Here is a 13,310-nt window from a genome sequence, read left to right as displayed (position 1 = left end):
CCCCTCCTCCCCATCGTTCTCTTGTCCCATCGCCTCTCCTCTCCTGCCCCTCCCCTCCCTCCCTTCTGGATGGCCTCAATGCATACCTTTCCCTCCGTCTCCGAGCCCGGGGCGGCGCAGTCGCCGGCCATGCTGGTCGATGCCTCGAATCCCAGTGACGGAGCCAGTCCCTACGACACCTCGTCCATGTCTCAGCAGCCCTCGCCGCGACAGCAGCCGCACCAGCATCTCCTGGGCGCGTCTTCACAGGCACTGCAGCAGTCGCAGCAGCAGCAGCAGAACCAACCACAGAACGAGCCGTCACAACAGCAGCAATCACAGACCCAGCAGCAGCAACAACAGCAGCAGCAGCAACAGCAGCGCAGCGTCAAGCGGCCCAGGCCCGTCAAGTCCTGCACCGAGTGTCGCAAACGAAAGCTTCGCTGCGATCGCCTCTGCCCCTGCTCGCAATGCCAAAAGTCCAACCGTCCCTGCAGATACGCTCCCGACCAAGACTCGGCCAACCTGTCCGATGGCTCGGACGCTGAGGGAGCCGAGCCGGGCCGCCCAGCCAAGCGCAACTACTCGCACAGCGCGCTGCCTGCGCTGGCCGCCTCGTACGGCGATGCTGCCGCTCCCAGACCGGCCAAGGCGAGCGATCCCGCCAGCCTCCCGTTGCTCGAGGAGCTGTCCATACGGATGGAGCGCCTGGAGAAGCAGATCCTCGCGCGGAGTCCAAGCAGGGCTGAGGGCGGCGGCGGCGGCAGCAGCAGCAGCATCGTCGCCGGGGCGCCAGAGACGATACGGGGATTGACGGTCAAACGGGGGGCCACGAGGACGCGGTACTTTGGGCAGAACGACTCCCGGGTGATGCTAAACCTGGTAAGTTGGCCCTGATGAACCATTGGAGGTCCGAGTCTCGATTTGATCCCCCCTTCCTTGATCCATCCCCTTTGCTGTGGCAGCAAGAGCTGACTCTTTCTGTTTTCTCTCTCTCCTAGTTTGACGATGCCAAGGCATATATAGCCCACAACTTCCGGCGAGAGCCCTTCCCCAGCTTCGAGAAGCTACATAGGCATCTGCGAAGCGAATTAGCAAAGTCTCTGACCCCCATCACCGTCTTTGTCGACTCTATGATGCCTATCCACAAGAGAATGATGGACATCTTGCCCAGAAAGGCAGTCTGTGACCGCCTCATGGCGGCGTATTTCGACACTTCGGAGACGCAATACAGGATCCTCCACACCCCGACATTTTGGGAGCAGTATAACCAGTACTGGCAGGGCAATCCGCAGCCCGAGCAGTTTCTTCCCCAGATGCTGTCGGTGTTGGCGGTAGCGTCGAGGTTCGACACCAAATCCAGGGGGCTGGGCCACCAGGAGCGCGTGGAGGGCGTGCACATCCCGACTGCGTGCGCGCTCGTTCGGAGCTGGCTCGACAGCCTCAAGGGCAAGCAGCTCGTGGAGATTGCCACGCTGCAAGTCGAAGTGCTGCTGCTGTTTGCCCAGAGGATGATTATCCAGCGGCCGCAGGATTCGTGGAACCATCTGGGCTTCGTCGTGCGCATGGCCATGTCCATGGGCCTTCATAGGGACCCCTCGGAGTTTGAGCCGCGCATGACGCCCTTCCAGGGTGAGATCCGACGGAGGCTGTGGTTCACGGTCCTCGACATGGACCTGTACATGTCGCTTGCCTCCAACATGCCCTGTCTCACCCGAGACGGCGACTATTCCTGCCGGCCGCCGCGCAACGTCGACGACAGCGAGCTGTTCCCCGACATGACGGAGCTGCCGCCGTCTCGGCCCCTTGACCAGGCGACCGACAGCCAGATACAGATGTACACCATCATGACGCTTCCCACGCGGATGAAGGTGGCTCACATGATCAACCGCATCGATACCATCCGCGACTACCAGGAGGTGCTCGACGTGGGCGGGAAGCTCGACCGGTTCATGGAGGACATCAACTACATCTTCCCGCGGCATGCGTCCCTCAGCGACGCGCAGAAGAGCAGGCTCTGGCGCGACCGCGTCGTCCTCGACATGCACGTGCGGCGACCTCTGCTGGCCCTGTACCGCCCCTTTGCCATGGGGGTGCCCGACGCCCCGGCGCAAATCTCGCGCGCGTATCTGCGGTCGTGCATGGTGATTCTCAACTACCTGGACGATTTGGACCACTCGCTGCCGCACTTTCGAGACGTGTCCGAGATGTACCTGCAGATGTTGCGGCGCGACGTCATCCAGGCCGCCCTGAGCGTCTGCTACTTTGTCAAGCCGGCCGTCCGTCCCGCTGCCGACAGCGTCTTGCTCGCCCAGCACGGCATACGGGCCTCGCCAAGCCCCGCGGACGATTTCCCGGCGTACGTCCCGGACGACCTGATGCTGTGGTCGCCGTCGCGGCTCATTGGCACGGTGCAGAAGACGATTGATCTCCTCGTGGGCTTCATTCGCGGCAGCGACGTCAAGGATATCCTGTGCGTCGCGGTCGTGCTGGAGACGGTGAGGAGGCCCGACATCCGAAGCGACGAAATCACCAAGAATCTGTTTGGCCTGCTGGACGCTTGCCTGAGGGCGAGCAGCATGACCCTGGACAAGCTCCACGCTTTGTCACTAGGCGGCGGCGGCGGCGGCAGCAGCAGCAGCAACGAGTACCAGCACGAGGCGTATGGCCATGGCAGGATGCCGTTTGTGCAGCACGGCTACGGCATGGGGGGCCATTCGGAGACGACGGAGTTGGGCGGCTGGATCATGTGGGATGGCTGGGATTGATGCCCAGTCGGTCTTACATTTGTGCGTCTCTTATACATTCATTCTTTTCATTAATCCTTCTTTCATCGTCCGGTGTTGTAATTGGGCTATAATTCTCTTCTTCTTTTTACTCTCTCTCTCTCTCTTTTTACGCTTGATTAAGCCATGCGGTATGACCACGGTTTCGTGAGAGGAAGGTCATTGATTTGCGAGGTTTGGATCTGAGTACGACGGTCGGGCACATTTGGTTTGGTCTCATGGAAATATGGGAGAGTGTGTGAGATGGAGATACCCCTACGTATGAATATATTGAGCAGATACGATTTGTTTTCTCTTCTAATCTTCTCCTGTTTACAATAGAGGGTGGATGATTCAGGCAAGGAATCATGATATGGCTGATGAACTGAATCATTTTTGTTCTCTTGCTCCATTCCTCCTCTTGCCATCACATTATACCTCAAGGCCATCATCAAAGCACCAATCTCTACCACCCACCAGCCCTCTCGCCGTCCCTCCTTCATCTCAATCAATTCGTCAAAACAGGCGACCTCCCATCCCACTCGTCCGTCTCCGCCGCACTCACCATCCACGCCCCCAGACTCTCCCTACTTATCACCGCATTCCAGCCACACCCTTTGCCCTCATCAGACCAAACCTTGACCTCCCCCGCCGGACCATCAATCAACCTCGCCGGCCTTGCGCACACAAACGCCAACCCGCTCTCGCGAATCAACCTATCCATCTCGTTGTGGTCCTTGATGGCAAGCTTCATGGTACTGCAACACATGATGGCGCGGACGGGCCAGAATAGGGAATCCCATGATTCGCGGGCGCCAAAGAGGGAGTTGGCGATGATTTTGGGGGCTGCCTGCGGTGAAGCTTGGAAGAGGCCGTTGAGTGCCCCGAGGAGGACTTTTGTGGTTGTGGACAGGAGATCGGGTGGTGAATCTGGGGTTAAGGGGGAGAAGGGATTATCGGACGTGCGGCGCTGGTTGAGGGTTATTATTATGGCGTTGGGGGGACGGGGTGTTGCGAGTGCTTTCTGGACGTCTTGCTCTGAGAAGGGGGTGCCTTTTCCAGTGTTAGCATGATATGGTTCACACTGGGACTGCAAGAGTGCATCGAACGTGGGGGGAGGAAACAGAAAATCTGAGATTTTGATGCGTACCTTGGATGATGGTGAGGTTTGGATGGGAGGGGAGAGAGGACGAGGATGGGTTGCGGGCGAGGACGGTGACGGAGTGGCCGCGGGAGAGGGCGTTGGAGAGGACGATGCGGCCGTTGCGGCCGGTGGCACCGGAGATGAAGATGTGCATGTTGGTGATGATGATAGAGGTTGTAAAAAGACAAGACAGTGCAGGCAAGATTGTAGAAAAGACGAGCAAGATCTGGTATATGGTTGTTGAGTAAGAGGTTGCTGGGGCAGAGGTGAGATGAGTTGTTGGTGTAATTGAGATGGAAGACTGCGATATCTCACAAGACGGCTGGCTAACTGTATGACTGAAGTGGATGCTTTGTCTGTTGTAGAGATGTACTGAACAGTAAAGTGAGCTGAACAACTCTGGCAATAGGCCTTATATATATACATTTCGCTTCATGGCCATTCGGACGATTTAAAGACACCCATGAGACTCGGCCGATAATACAATCCTTCGGGTCCGTACGACTCGGCCGGGGCAGCCGGCGTAAATCTCACACTCCACGTTTTGACTAAGAGTTGGCCCTGTCAGAAGTCTAATACTATCGGCCGAGATCCTTCCTGGGTCCCCCTATGGGACCCTATGTAATACATAAGTATTGTCTACTACTTATAAGTCATTTCTCCAGGTAGAAGTAGGTACCTATCAGCACATAAGTTTTCCCAAGCCATAGCGTTCGCATTTTGACACTTTGGAGCTATAAGTCGGCGCGCTTCATGAGTCTGATATTTTCTTGATCGGTCTTCCGCTCTTGGGACGGTCAGCCACAAGGGCATCCCGTCATCTGTAGCGGTCTGGCTGAACGGATCGAAGCCCGGCTTTGATGGCACGGCTCTAGAATGCGATTGACGTGACGGACTGACACGCCTTGGAGGAGCTGTGCTACTATTTCTGTGGAAAATGGGGTCTGTTGTGGCTTTCAGGGCGAGAATGGCCCCTCTGGCAGCTGTGTCAGATTTGGTGTAAATCATTGTTTTCCGCCGTTTATTTGGTGTGTTGTGAATGGCTTCTACTGATAGGAGGGTTTGAAAAAGGGGGGTTTTGGGTGCTTTTGGCCCATCTGTTGCTACGCAGCGCACAGTCTACTGTAGGTCTGGTTGGGCCTAGCGTGGCTACCTGGGGAAGACGGCTTATCGTTTGAGACACGGTTTGGTGTAGCCATTGCTATGATTTTCTCATGGAGTTGAAGATAAGGCTTGATCATTTACAGCGTCTTCGCTGCATCTCTGTTCGATAAGCATCCTATGGATGACCTCTTTCTCGGAACAAGATTACGGCGGAACCCGAAGCTCTTTAAAGCATGTGCTTTTTTGTATCAAATTGGGCAATCCCCATGTCTGTTTGATGCAACGGCATCAACGGGCCGCCGTTCTACCTCGGCATCGCTCGCCGGGCTGGTTAGTACCCCGGATTCCCCGCACTCTGAAGCGATGCTGCAATTGGGAATCGGAATCTGCACCAATATACATACTATCAGGGACACAAGTATCAGTTTGCAGTCTTGACTACTCAGTATCTACTTCTCGTACGCTGGTCTGATGGTTTAGAGGCCAAGGGGGTGGGAGTAGTACAACCATCTTCCACTTAAACGAACCTCATCACCATCATCAACAACACCATCACCAACACCCATCACCAACGCCACCATCGTCACCATCTTCACTAACCTCACCATGAGCAAGCAAAAGTCGCCCGTCTACGTGCTCGGCGTGGGCATGACCAAGTTCATCAAGCCGCGCGGCAAGGTCGACTACACCGAGCTCGGCTTCGAGGCGGGCATCAAGGCGCTGCTGGACGCGCACATCACCTACGACGACGTGGACCAGGCCGTGGCGTGCTACTGCTACGGCGACAGCACCTGCGGGCAGCGCGTGCTGTACCAGTTCGGGCTGACGGGCATCCCCGTGTACAACGTCAACAACAACTGCTCGACGGGGTCGACGGGGCTGGCCATGGCGCGCTCGCTCATCGCCGGCGGCGCGGCGCACTGCGTCATGGTCGTCGGCTTCGAGAAGATGAGCCCGGGCAGCCTGCAGAGCTTCTGGAGGGACCGCGCCAACCCGACGGGCACGACGCTCAAGCTCATGGCCGAGACGAGGGGCGTCGTCGCGGACGCTCCGGGCGCGGCCCAGATGTTTGGCAACGCCGGCAGGGAGTACATGGAGAGGCACGGCGCGACGGCCGACGACTTTGCCGAGATTGCGCGCGTCAACCACGCGCACTCGCCCAACAACCCGTACTCGCAGTTCCAGCAGGTGTACACGCTCGACGAGATCCGGCGGTCGCCGACCATCCACGCGCCCCTGACGAAGCTGCAGTGCTGCCCGACGTCCGACGGCGGCGCCGCGGCCATCCTCGTGTCGCGCGAGTTCCTCGAGAAGCGGCCGCCGCACGTCAGGGCGCAGGCCGTGGAGATTGCCGGCCAGTGCCTCGCGACGGACGGCGCGAGCGTCTTCTCGGGCAGCGCCATCGACCTGATGGGCTACGAAATGACGCGGCGGGCCGTCGAGGCGGCGACGCGCGAGGCGGGCATCTCGGCGCGCGACGACGTGCAGGTCGTGGAGCTGCACGACTGCTTCAGCGCAAACGAGCTGGTGGCGCTCGACGCCCTCGGGCTCAGCGACAGGGGCAAGGCGCACGAGCTGGTGCGCAGAGGCGACCTGACGTACGGCGGCCGCTACCTCGTCAACCCCTCGGGCGGGCTCATCTCAAAGGGCCACCCGCTGGGCGCGACGGGCATCGCGCAGTGCGCCGAGCTGGTCTGGCACCTGCGCGGATGGGCCACCAACCGCGGCGTCGAGGGCACGCGGCACTGCCTGCAGCACAACCTGGGGCTCGGCGGAGCCGTCGTGGTGACGGTGTACAGGCGCGCCGATGGCGAGGCGGCGCCGGCGATGGATTCGAGGGCCGTCGGGGAGGCGAATGGGTTGGGATACAACCCGGCGGTGGAGGCGAGGGGGTTCACGAGGGAGCAGGCAGAGGCCGTCATGAGTCGGCGGGCGAGGAGCGACTGGGCGCTGCAAGACACGCTGAACAAGGTTGAGGCGCGGTTCTAGCCGGGAGACATGTGATGTGCTATGTCATGAAGATGTTGCTGTCATGTATTATGAAGGGCTCCGTGTGTAGTCTGCTGTGGATATTACGTGTAAGAAGAGGTGAGGCAAGTGACGATATTTTACAGGACACGGCAAAAAAGGAGCCGTAGCCCTTTGTCGACGCTAGAATATCATGCTTGATGCCCTGTTTGCTTTGAATCAGGTAGTAGTATCAAACGAGACGATATATTATTTCAGGAGCTCAAAGAAGAGAAGAAAAAAAGACATATCAATGACATATCAAAGGACAGCATCTCCCCGATCCTGCAACATCATACCTATCAAGCTCGCCCCCTATCATCATCCTCTTTTCACTCGCAGTTGAAACGACCTCAAAACCGACAAGTGAGCAAGTTTCAACTGCAAAACAGCCTCGCACCCCGCTTTACGCCAAGTACTCGTGACCCCCAAACCCCTCCAAAAGCCCCTCTAAACCCCAAATAACTCCGATCAAGATAGGAGTCTACTGTACTTGATTCTTCCCGCCGAGTCCCCCTGGACGCCCTTTTTTGGACACTTTGGGGTGTGGCGCAATTCGCGCGGTGGTGACGAGAGAGCAACAAGCTGATGTCTCTACATCCTTTCTTACCCAGGATATATTAGAATACAAACAAATACAGAGAGAGAGAGAGAGAGAGAGCATATTATTAATACGACTCCGTGTCTTGTCATCGGGTAAGTCAGCCTTCTCTGCCTCGTTATAAGAGACAAGAGGGTCACCCCTTTGTTCTCTTTTTTGTTGCATCCAATCCCATACCTATTACAAACCACTTTATCAAGTCTAACGGCATTTCCACCGACCACTCTCAAATCTAGCGCATCACCTCGCTTCTCCTACTTTCTTCGTCGCAACAACAACAACAACAGCTACACCTCACGTCGACACGACAAGCCAAATAAAAAAAAAAACAAGAACAATCATAGACAAGAGAAATATAGACAACATGTCTGAGACGCACACCTACGAGTTCAACGTCACCATGACCTGCGGCGGCTGCTCCGGCGCCATCGACCGAGTCCTCAAGAAGCTCGAGGGTACGTTCTTGAACAATCATTCTCCCCTCTCCTCTCCTCTCCTCCCCTCTCTCTCTCCCTCTCTCTCCTCCGTCATGCCGTAGGAGCACTGTCTGCGCCCCTCCCCCTCCAAAGAAAAACACAGCACTGACTCGGTTGGTTTTCTTTCTTTCTCGCAGGCGTCGAAAGCTACGAAGTCTCCCTCGACAACCAGACCGCAAAGGTCGTCACCGCGCTGCCCTACGAGACGGTCCTGACCAAGATTGCCAAGACGGGCAAGAAGATCAACTCGGCGACGGCCGACGGCGTGCCGCAGTCTGTCGAGGTATCTGTGTAGGGGACGGGTTCTGTTTGTGCATATTAGAGCAAAAGATAAAAATAAGCCTTCGGAATTGCAGAGCGGGAGGGAGAATAAAGTCGCGACAAGGGACAACAAGGTGACGGAGAGGGGAGCGGGAGAAGACACTTGTTTTTTTTTTCCTTTTCCTATTTTGTTCAACCGATTCAGCGCTTCGTCTCCTTTTCAATAACGAAATAATGCCTCCTTTTGGACTTCAAGTAATGGCTTCTTTTGGAGTTCTCAAGTCCGTAGTTCTTGGTAGAAGGGGACCATGGTCTGCAGATTTCAGACGAACATGCTTGTCTCCTTTGTCTGTTTGTCTCTTCTTTTTCTGGGGTCGAATGGAGAACAAAGGATTCAATCAGGAGGTCCAAGAAGCAGACTCCGGTCGAAAGGCTCGGACCCAAGGGTCCTCCTCAACCTGTGAGGGAGGAGATGTAGAACGGCGTATATTCCCAGAACTCAGCTTCGAGCAGGTAACGGCCCGCATAGCAAGCCGAGACCAGGTGGTAGCAACCTCGTCCACTTGTATTGCAGCTCCCACCGCCTTTCATCTTTCCAAGAAATGCTAAGACGGGCAAATCTCTGCGACGATGGCCCCTGGTGCTAGTATGTGACCAGATCGAGTAGATCTATCCGGACACGACTATTGGTCATCACAGCAATCATCTCTTCCTCTTCCTCAGATTCCCGCAAGCCTCCTGCACTAGGCACCAGCTTCTAGGCCCAGATTCACGCCTCTTCTTTTTCCCCGCATCTAGTAGATCCAATCTGGCCCTCCGTAGAGCCGGGCTTGGAGGGGTTTCTGAGACAAAGCATTGACGCCTTCTTTACATTTGGCGTAGTAGTAGTACAGGGTAGTGGGACGGTGTGTTGGTCCCGTCGGTGGACGCATCCTTCCCCGGATTCCACAAGGGAAAAAGGCAGGATAGACGCAGTACGTAAAAAGGCCGGAAAAAGCAAAAGGAACAGGGTAGATGAGATCCAGACTAAAAACGAGAGAGGGCTAGTCAACGGGTCCGGGGAAGCGCCTCCCGTGAAGGGCTTGTGTTGGGGGAGGCATCGAAGTGGTGATCCGTTCGAGCGAAGGAGCTTGCTATGTACTATCGAGTCCCGCATCTATCGGCGGAACGGGGGATGAAGGCATGAGGAGACAGAAGTATGGGGTAATGATAGTCGCTGGGATGTTGTTGGTGTCGATGATTGATGGGGATGGTTATCGTTAGGCAGCTATCTAGGCAGTGTTGCTGAGGTACTATTACTATCTCTCGCTCCTCTAACTTGAACTAACACGGGATGTGATCTGGTTATGATGGAGGCTAAGGTAATGTTGTTCACTTGTCAGTCAACTATTTGACGCTCTATCTATACATAGCATAGCCATTTGTTGTATCAGTTGACTACATACCTAAGATACAAACCCTGAACGTCGAGATGTCACCCCCGACGAGGTATATCACACAGGTAATACGTCACAGAGGCAATGGACTGCCTCCGGTCACACGGACAACCTGGGGTAATCGTAGCCCCCATGGCACGATGCAAAGGTGAGCCGGCAGCCGCATACTATTACTACGACTATCACGGAAACCCCCATGCTGCCACCTCAAGCATCGGCCATGTCGGTGCCTTTGCCTCCATTCGATCTCGTCCCAACCCCACACACGCTGAGATTCAAAGCTTGCTCCTCCTCCTTTCTCCTCCTCCTCCTCCTCCTCCTCCTCTGTGACAACTGATATAATACCATCTCCACTCATCCCCGGATTCATCTCCATCCCGCCTCCGCTTCACACCAAGGGGGAGGAACCCACTTTTGCCCGTTTTGCCGCTCAGCATTCAATCTGTGTCTTCGTAGGTAGCCTGCGTAATACCCGTATCAAGTGAAGTTGAGCTGGATCGGTGGCTTTCCGTAGTGACGCATCTAAAAGGAAGCCCCGTCTCCCTTGCTTGGTTGCCATTGGACGAGGGCTGTTGTACATGTCATTGCAGTGCGTGTGCTGCATGCGATAGCCAGCCAGCCAGCCAGCCAGTATGAATTGCTTCACATTCACAGCTCGGGGGGGCTGGGTTGAAGCCAAGCTTGGGACGCCACCGGTTCCATTGAACCTAGTGTTGCGCACCACTCGGCTCTCGTCGTTGCTTCTCCTCATTGCTGTAGGATGTATGTATGGACGGATCTACACGAAGCTGAGTCGCTGCAGCACAGCCATTCTCACGTATGCGTGTATCATCTCCACTTGCAGAGCGACGTAAATACATACGTTGGATGGTCGTGCTTGTGAGCTGGAGACGGGGGGGAATGAATCATGAAGATGCAGATGTTGGTGTTTTGACCTGCGCCATCACCTGAACGGAGAGGGCAATGCTACTGTACAGATACGCCAGTCTTTTACACTACCCAGATACGAAGTACCTTAGGTAGATATCAATTGAGTCGTCATGTTTGCTGCAAACAATGAGAAAAGAGGAGCAACTTACATGGTGACGACACGATAACACGACGACGTGCTCACTGCCCATCATACAATACAGTATGTGATAGATACGCCTTAAATGAATCCTGCATGATGCAACAAAGATACCTACCACAGCACGGAAACATCTTCAACCGCCCCAACACGCCAAAACGACAAGACATGGGAAGGATGAAAAAGTGGCTTGCTTTGGAGCATCTGATGGTCTCCATCATGGCTTGATCAGATGGCATGACACAGGACATGGCATGACATTCGCCTGCAGCTCAACCGCCCTAGCCTAGCGCCCCCGCTGGTACCTCCAGTTCTATAGCGATCCAATCCAGTGCACGATTAGCACAGCACAGGCCTCTGAGACCCCTGTAAGCCGGTAGAGGCGCCGTTGCCTTCCCTGCTTCCAGGTCTGCTTCCTCCGAGCCGTTCCATACCTTTAGCCGTGCTCGATAGACCACCTCCAACTTCGCTTCATCTCTCTGCCTCGCTTCTTGCTGGCTGGCCCGGACAATCGACAGACTCCGGTGCGGCTTTTTGGCTGGTTGCCCACAGAAAATCAAGTCACGGCATCCGTTGTCCAGGCGAAAAAGAGGCAGCCACCCAATCATGGGGGGGCTTGTCAGGACGAGCTCCGCCCAGCCGAAAGACGGAGAATTGAAACGGACGAGACTTTTGCTTCGTATCAATTGAGCCGGCCATGATATCACCTCCGCCTGTTGTGTGGTTGTACCTATTACTACTCCCATGTGTGTGAGGTAGGTAGCTGAAAATGGCTTTTGATACCATTGAGAGGTATAAAGGCTGCTGTCTGCCTCGTGTTGTTGTCTCGAGATGTTCCTTCATCTTGTCTCTCCAGACTCGACTCTCGCCATCATCAATCCTCCTCGTCTCTGCCCTACAGACAGACTTGACACAGCACAACAAAAGTTGAAGACTCTCGACACCACTCGACCCCACACAATCTTAAACAGAACAACCACAGCCATCATCCATCATGGGCAGCATCGATATCCCCTCTGAACAGTGGGCGCAGGTCGTCGAAAAGACCGGCGGACGTACGCCTCCTCCCCCCCTTTTCCCCTTCAAACATCCAGCATTCAACCTACCCCAAGCTAACACACAACTCTCCTCTCCCCAGCCGTCGTCTACAAGAGAATCCCCGTCCAGAAGCCCGGCCCCGATGAGGTCCTCGTCAACATCAAGTACTCGGGCGTCTGCCACACCGATCTCCACGCCATGATGGGCGACTGGCCGCTCGACACCAAGCTGCCCCTGGTCGGCGGCCACGAGGGCGCGGGCGTCGTCGTCGCCCGCGGCGAGCTCGTCAAGGACATCCAGATTGGCGACTACGCCGGCATCAAGTGGCTCAACGGGTCGTGCCTCAGCTGCAACTACTGCATGAACGGCGACGAGCCCCTGTGCCACAAGGCCCTGCTGTCGGGCTACACCGTCGACGGCACGTTCCAGGAGTACGCCATCGCAAAGGCGGCGCACGTCGCCCGCATCCCCAAGGAGTGCGACCTCGAGAGCGTCGCGCCCATCCTGTGCGCCGGCATCACCGTCTACAAGGGCCTCAAGGAGTCGCTCGCCCGCCCCGGCCAGACCATTGCCGTCGTCGGCGCCGGCGGCGGCCTCGGCAGCATCGCCCTGCAGTACGCGAAAGCCATGGGCCTGCGCTCCATCGCCATCGACGCCGGCGACGAGAAGCGCGACCTGTGCATGCGCCTCGGCGCCTCCGCCTTTGTCGACTTCTCCACCAGCAAGGACCTCGTCGCCGACGTCCGCGCCGCCACCGTCGACGGCGAGGGCCCCCACGCCGCCCTCCTCGTCGCCGCCCAGGAGAAGCCCTTCCAGCAGGCAACCGAGTACCTGCGCTCAAAGGGCGTCCTCGTCTGCATCGGCCTGCCCGCCGGCGCCAGGCTCAGCGCCCCCGTCTTCGACACCGTCATCCGCATGATCACCATCAAGGGCAGCTACGTCGGCAACCGCGCCGACACCCAGGAGGCCCTCGACTTCTTCCGCCGCGGCCTCATCACCGTCCCCTTCAAGACCATTGGCCTCAGCCAGCTGCAGGACATTTACACACTCATGCACGAGGCCAAGATTGCCGGCCGCTACGTTGTCGATCCTACGAGATAAAGAAAAAAAGGGGGTGGCAATTGATTCTCTCTTTTTTTTTTTTTTTTTTTTTTTTGTGTCTTTTTCTCTATTTCTCTTTTTGCTTCTTGAACGGTTCGCGCATTCTCGATATACTTTGTACAGGGGCGTAGCTGAAAAGTGAGATTGAGTTGAGTTATCAATGCGGGCGAATTGGGAGCATGAGCTGGTGGTAGGGAGCTGGGTTGGTTGGTTGGTGGGTTGGTTGGTGGGTTGGTCGGTTGGTTTGCGGATACACATGATGATGAGATGAGATGACGATGAAAGATGTACAACTACAATGCGATGAGCAGATCTTTTCTTGTTTAATG

The 13,310-nt window shown here is 56.2% G+C and overlaps 5 protein-coding genes across 5 annotated transcripts; 4 read left to right on the top strand and 1 right to left on the bottom strand.

Annotated features, from left to right (window-relative positions):
* Positions 1 to 186: 186 nt before the first annotated feature.
* TRIREDRAFT_67483 (N-terminal binuclear Zn cluster-containing/DNA binding domain-containing protein) lies at positions 187 to 2,747 on the top strand (the record flags this gene model as incomplete). The annotated part of the gene is made up of 2 exons (XM_006968165.1): positions 187 to 861; positions 981 to 2,747. The coding sequence occupies 2 exons, from the start codon at positions 187 to 189 to the stop codon at positions 2,745 to 2,747; spliced, it is 2,442 nt and encodes an 813-aa protein (XP_006968227.1).
* A 505-nt stretch (positions 2,748 to 3,252) lies between these two features.
* Positions 3,253 to 4,042, bottom strand: TRIREDRAFT_110615 (uncharacterized protein; the record flags this gene model as incomplete). Its single annotated transcript, XM_006968098.1, has 2 exons — positions 3,253 to 3,797; positions 3,895 to 4,042. 2 exons carry the CDS (start codon positions 4,040 to 4,042, stop codon positions 3,253 to 3,255), a joined length of 693 nt encoding a protein of 230 aa, XP_006968160.1.
* Positions 4,043 to 5,598: 1,556 nt separating this feature from the next.
* On the top strand, positions 5,599 to 6,981 carry TRIREDRAFT_5270 (uncharacterized protein; the record flags this gene model as incomplete). Its single annotated transcript, XM_006968053.1, has 1 exon — positions 5,599 to 6,981. One exon carries the CDS (start codon positions 5,599 to 5,601, stop codon positions 6,979 to 6,981), a length of 1,383 nt encoding a protein of 460 aa, XP_006968115.1.
* An 833-nt stretch (positions 6,982 to 7,814) lies between these two features.
* On the top strand, positions 7,815 to 8,549 carry TRIREDRAFT_80922 (uncharacterized protein). The gene is made up of 2 exons (XM_006968164.1): positions 7,815 to 8,055; positions 8,214 to 8,549. Exons 1-2 carry the CDS (start codon positions 7,965 to 7,967, stop codon positions 8,369 to 8,371), a joined length of 249 nt encoding a protein of 82 aa, XP_006968226.1. The 5' UTR covers positions 7,815 to 7,964; the 3' UTR covers positions 8,372 to 8,549.
* Positions 8,550 to 11,773: 3,224 nt separating this feature from the next.
* Positions 11,774 to 12,981, top strand: TRIREDRAFT_80920 (alcohol dehydrogenase; the record flags this gene model as incomplete). The annotated part of the gene is made up of 2 exons (XM_006968163.1): positions 11,774 to 11,897; positions 11,981 to 12,981. Exons 1-2 carry the CDS (start codon positions 11,837 to 11,839, stop codon positions 12,979 to 12,981), a joined length of 1,062 nt encoding a protein of 353 aa, XP_006968225.1. The 5' UTR covers positions 11,774 to 11,836.
* Between the last annotated feature and the right edge of the window lie 329 nt (positions 12,982 to 13,310).

This window comes from Trichoderma reesei (assembly GCF_000167675.1).
Source record: "Trichoderma reesei QM6a unplaced genomic scaffold TRIREscaffold_21, whole genome shotgun sequence".
NCBI classification, from domain to species: domain Eukaryota; kingdom Fungi; phylum Ascomycota; class Sordariomycetes; order Hypocreales; family Hypocreaceae; genus Trichoderma; species Trichoderma reesei.
The sequence above is the reverse complement of the archived record's forward strand: the minus strand, read 5'-3'. Positions and strand labels throughout refer to the sequence as shown.

Excerpts from the sequence above, each read along its gene's own strand:
- TRIREDRAFT_80922 (XM_006968164.1), top strand. The coding sequence starts at position 7,965 with ATGTCTGAGACGCACACCTACGAGTTCAACGTCACCATGACCTGCGGC. Across the intron at positions 8,056-8,213 it reads AGTCCTCAAGAAGCTCGAGG|GCGTCGAAAGCTACGAAGTC; the intron begins GTACGTTCTTGA and ends TCTTTCTCGCAG.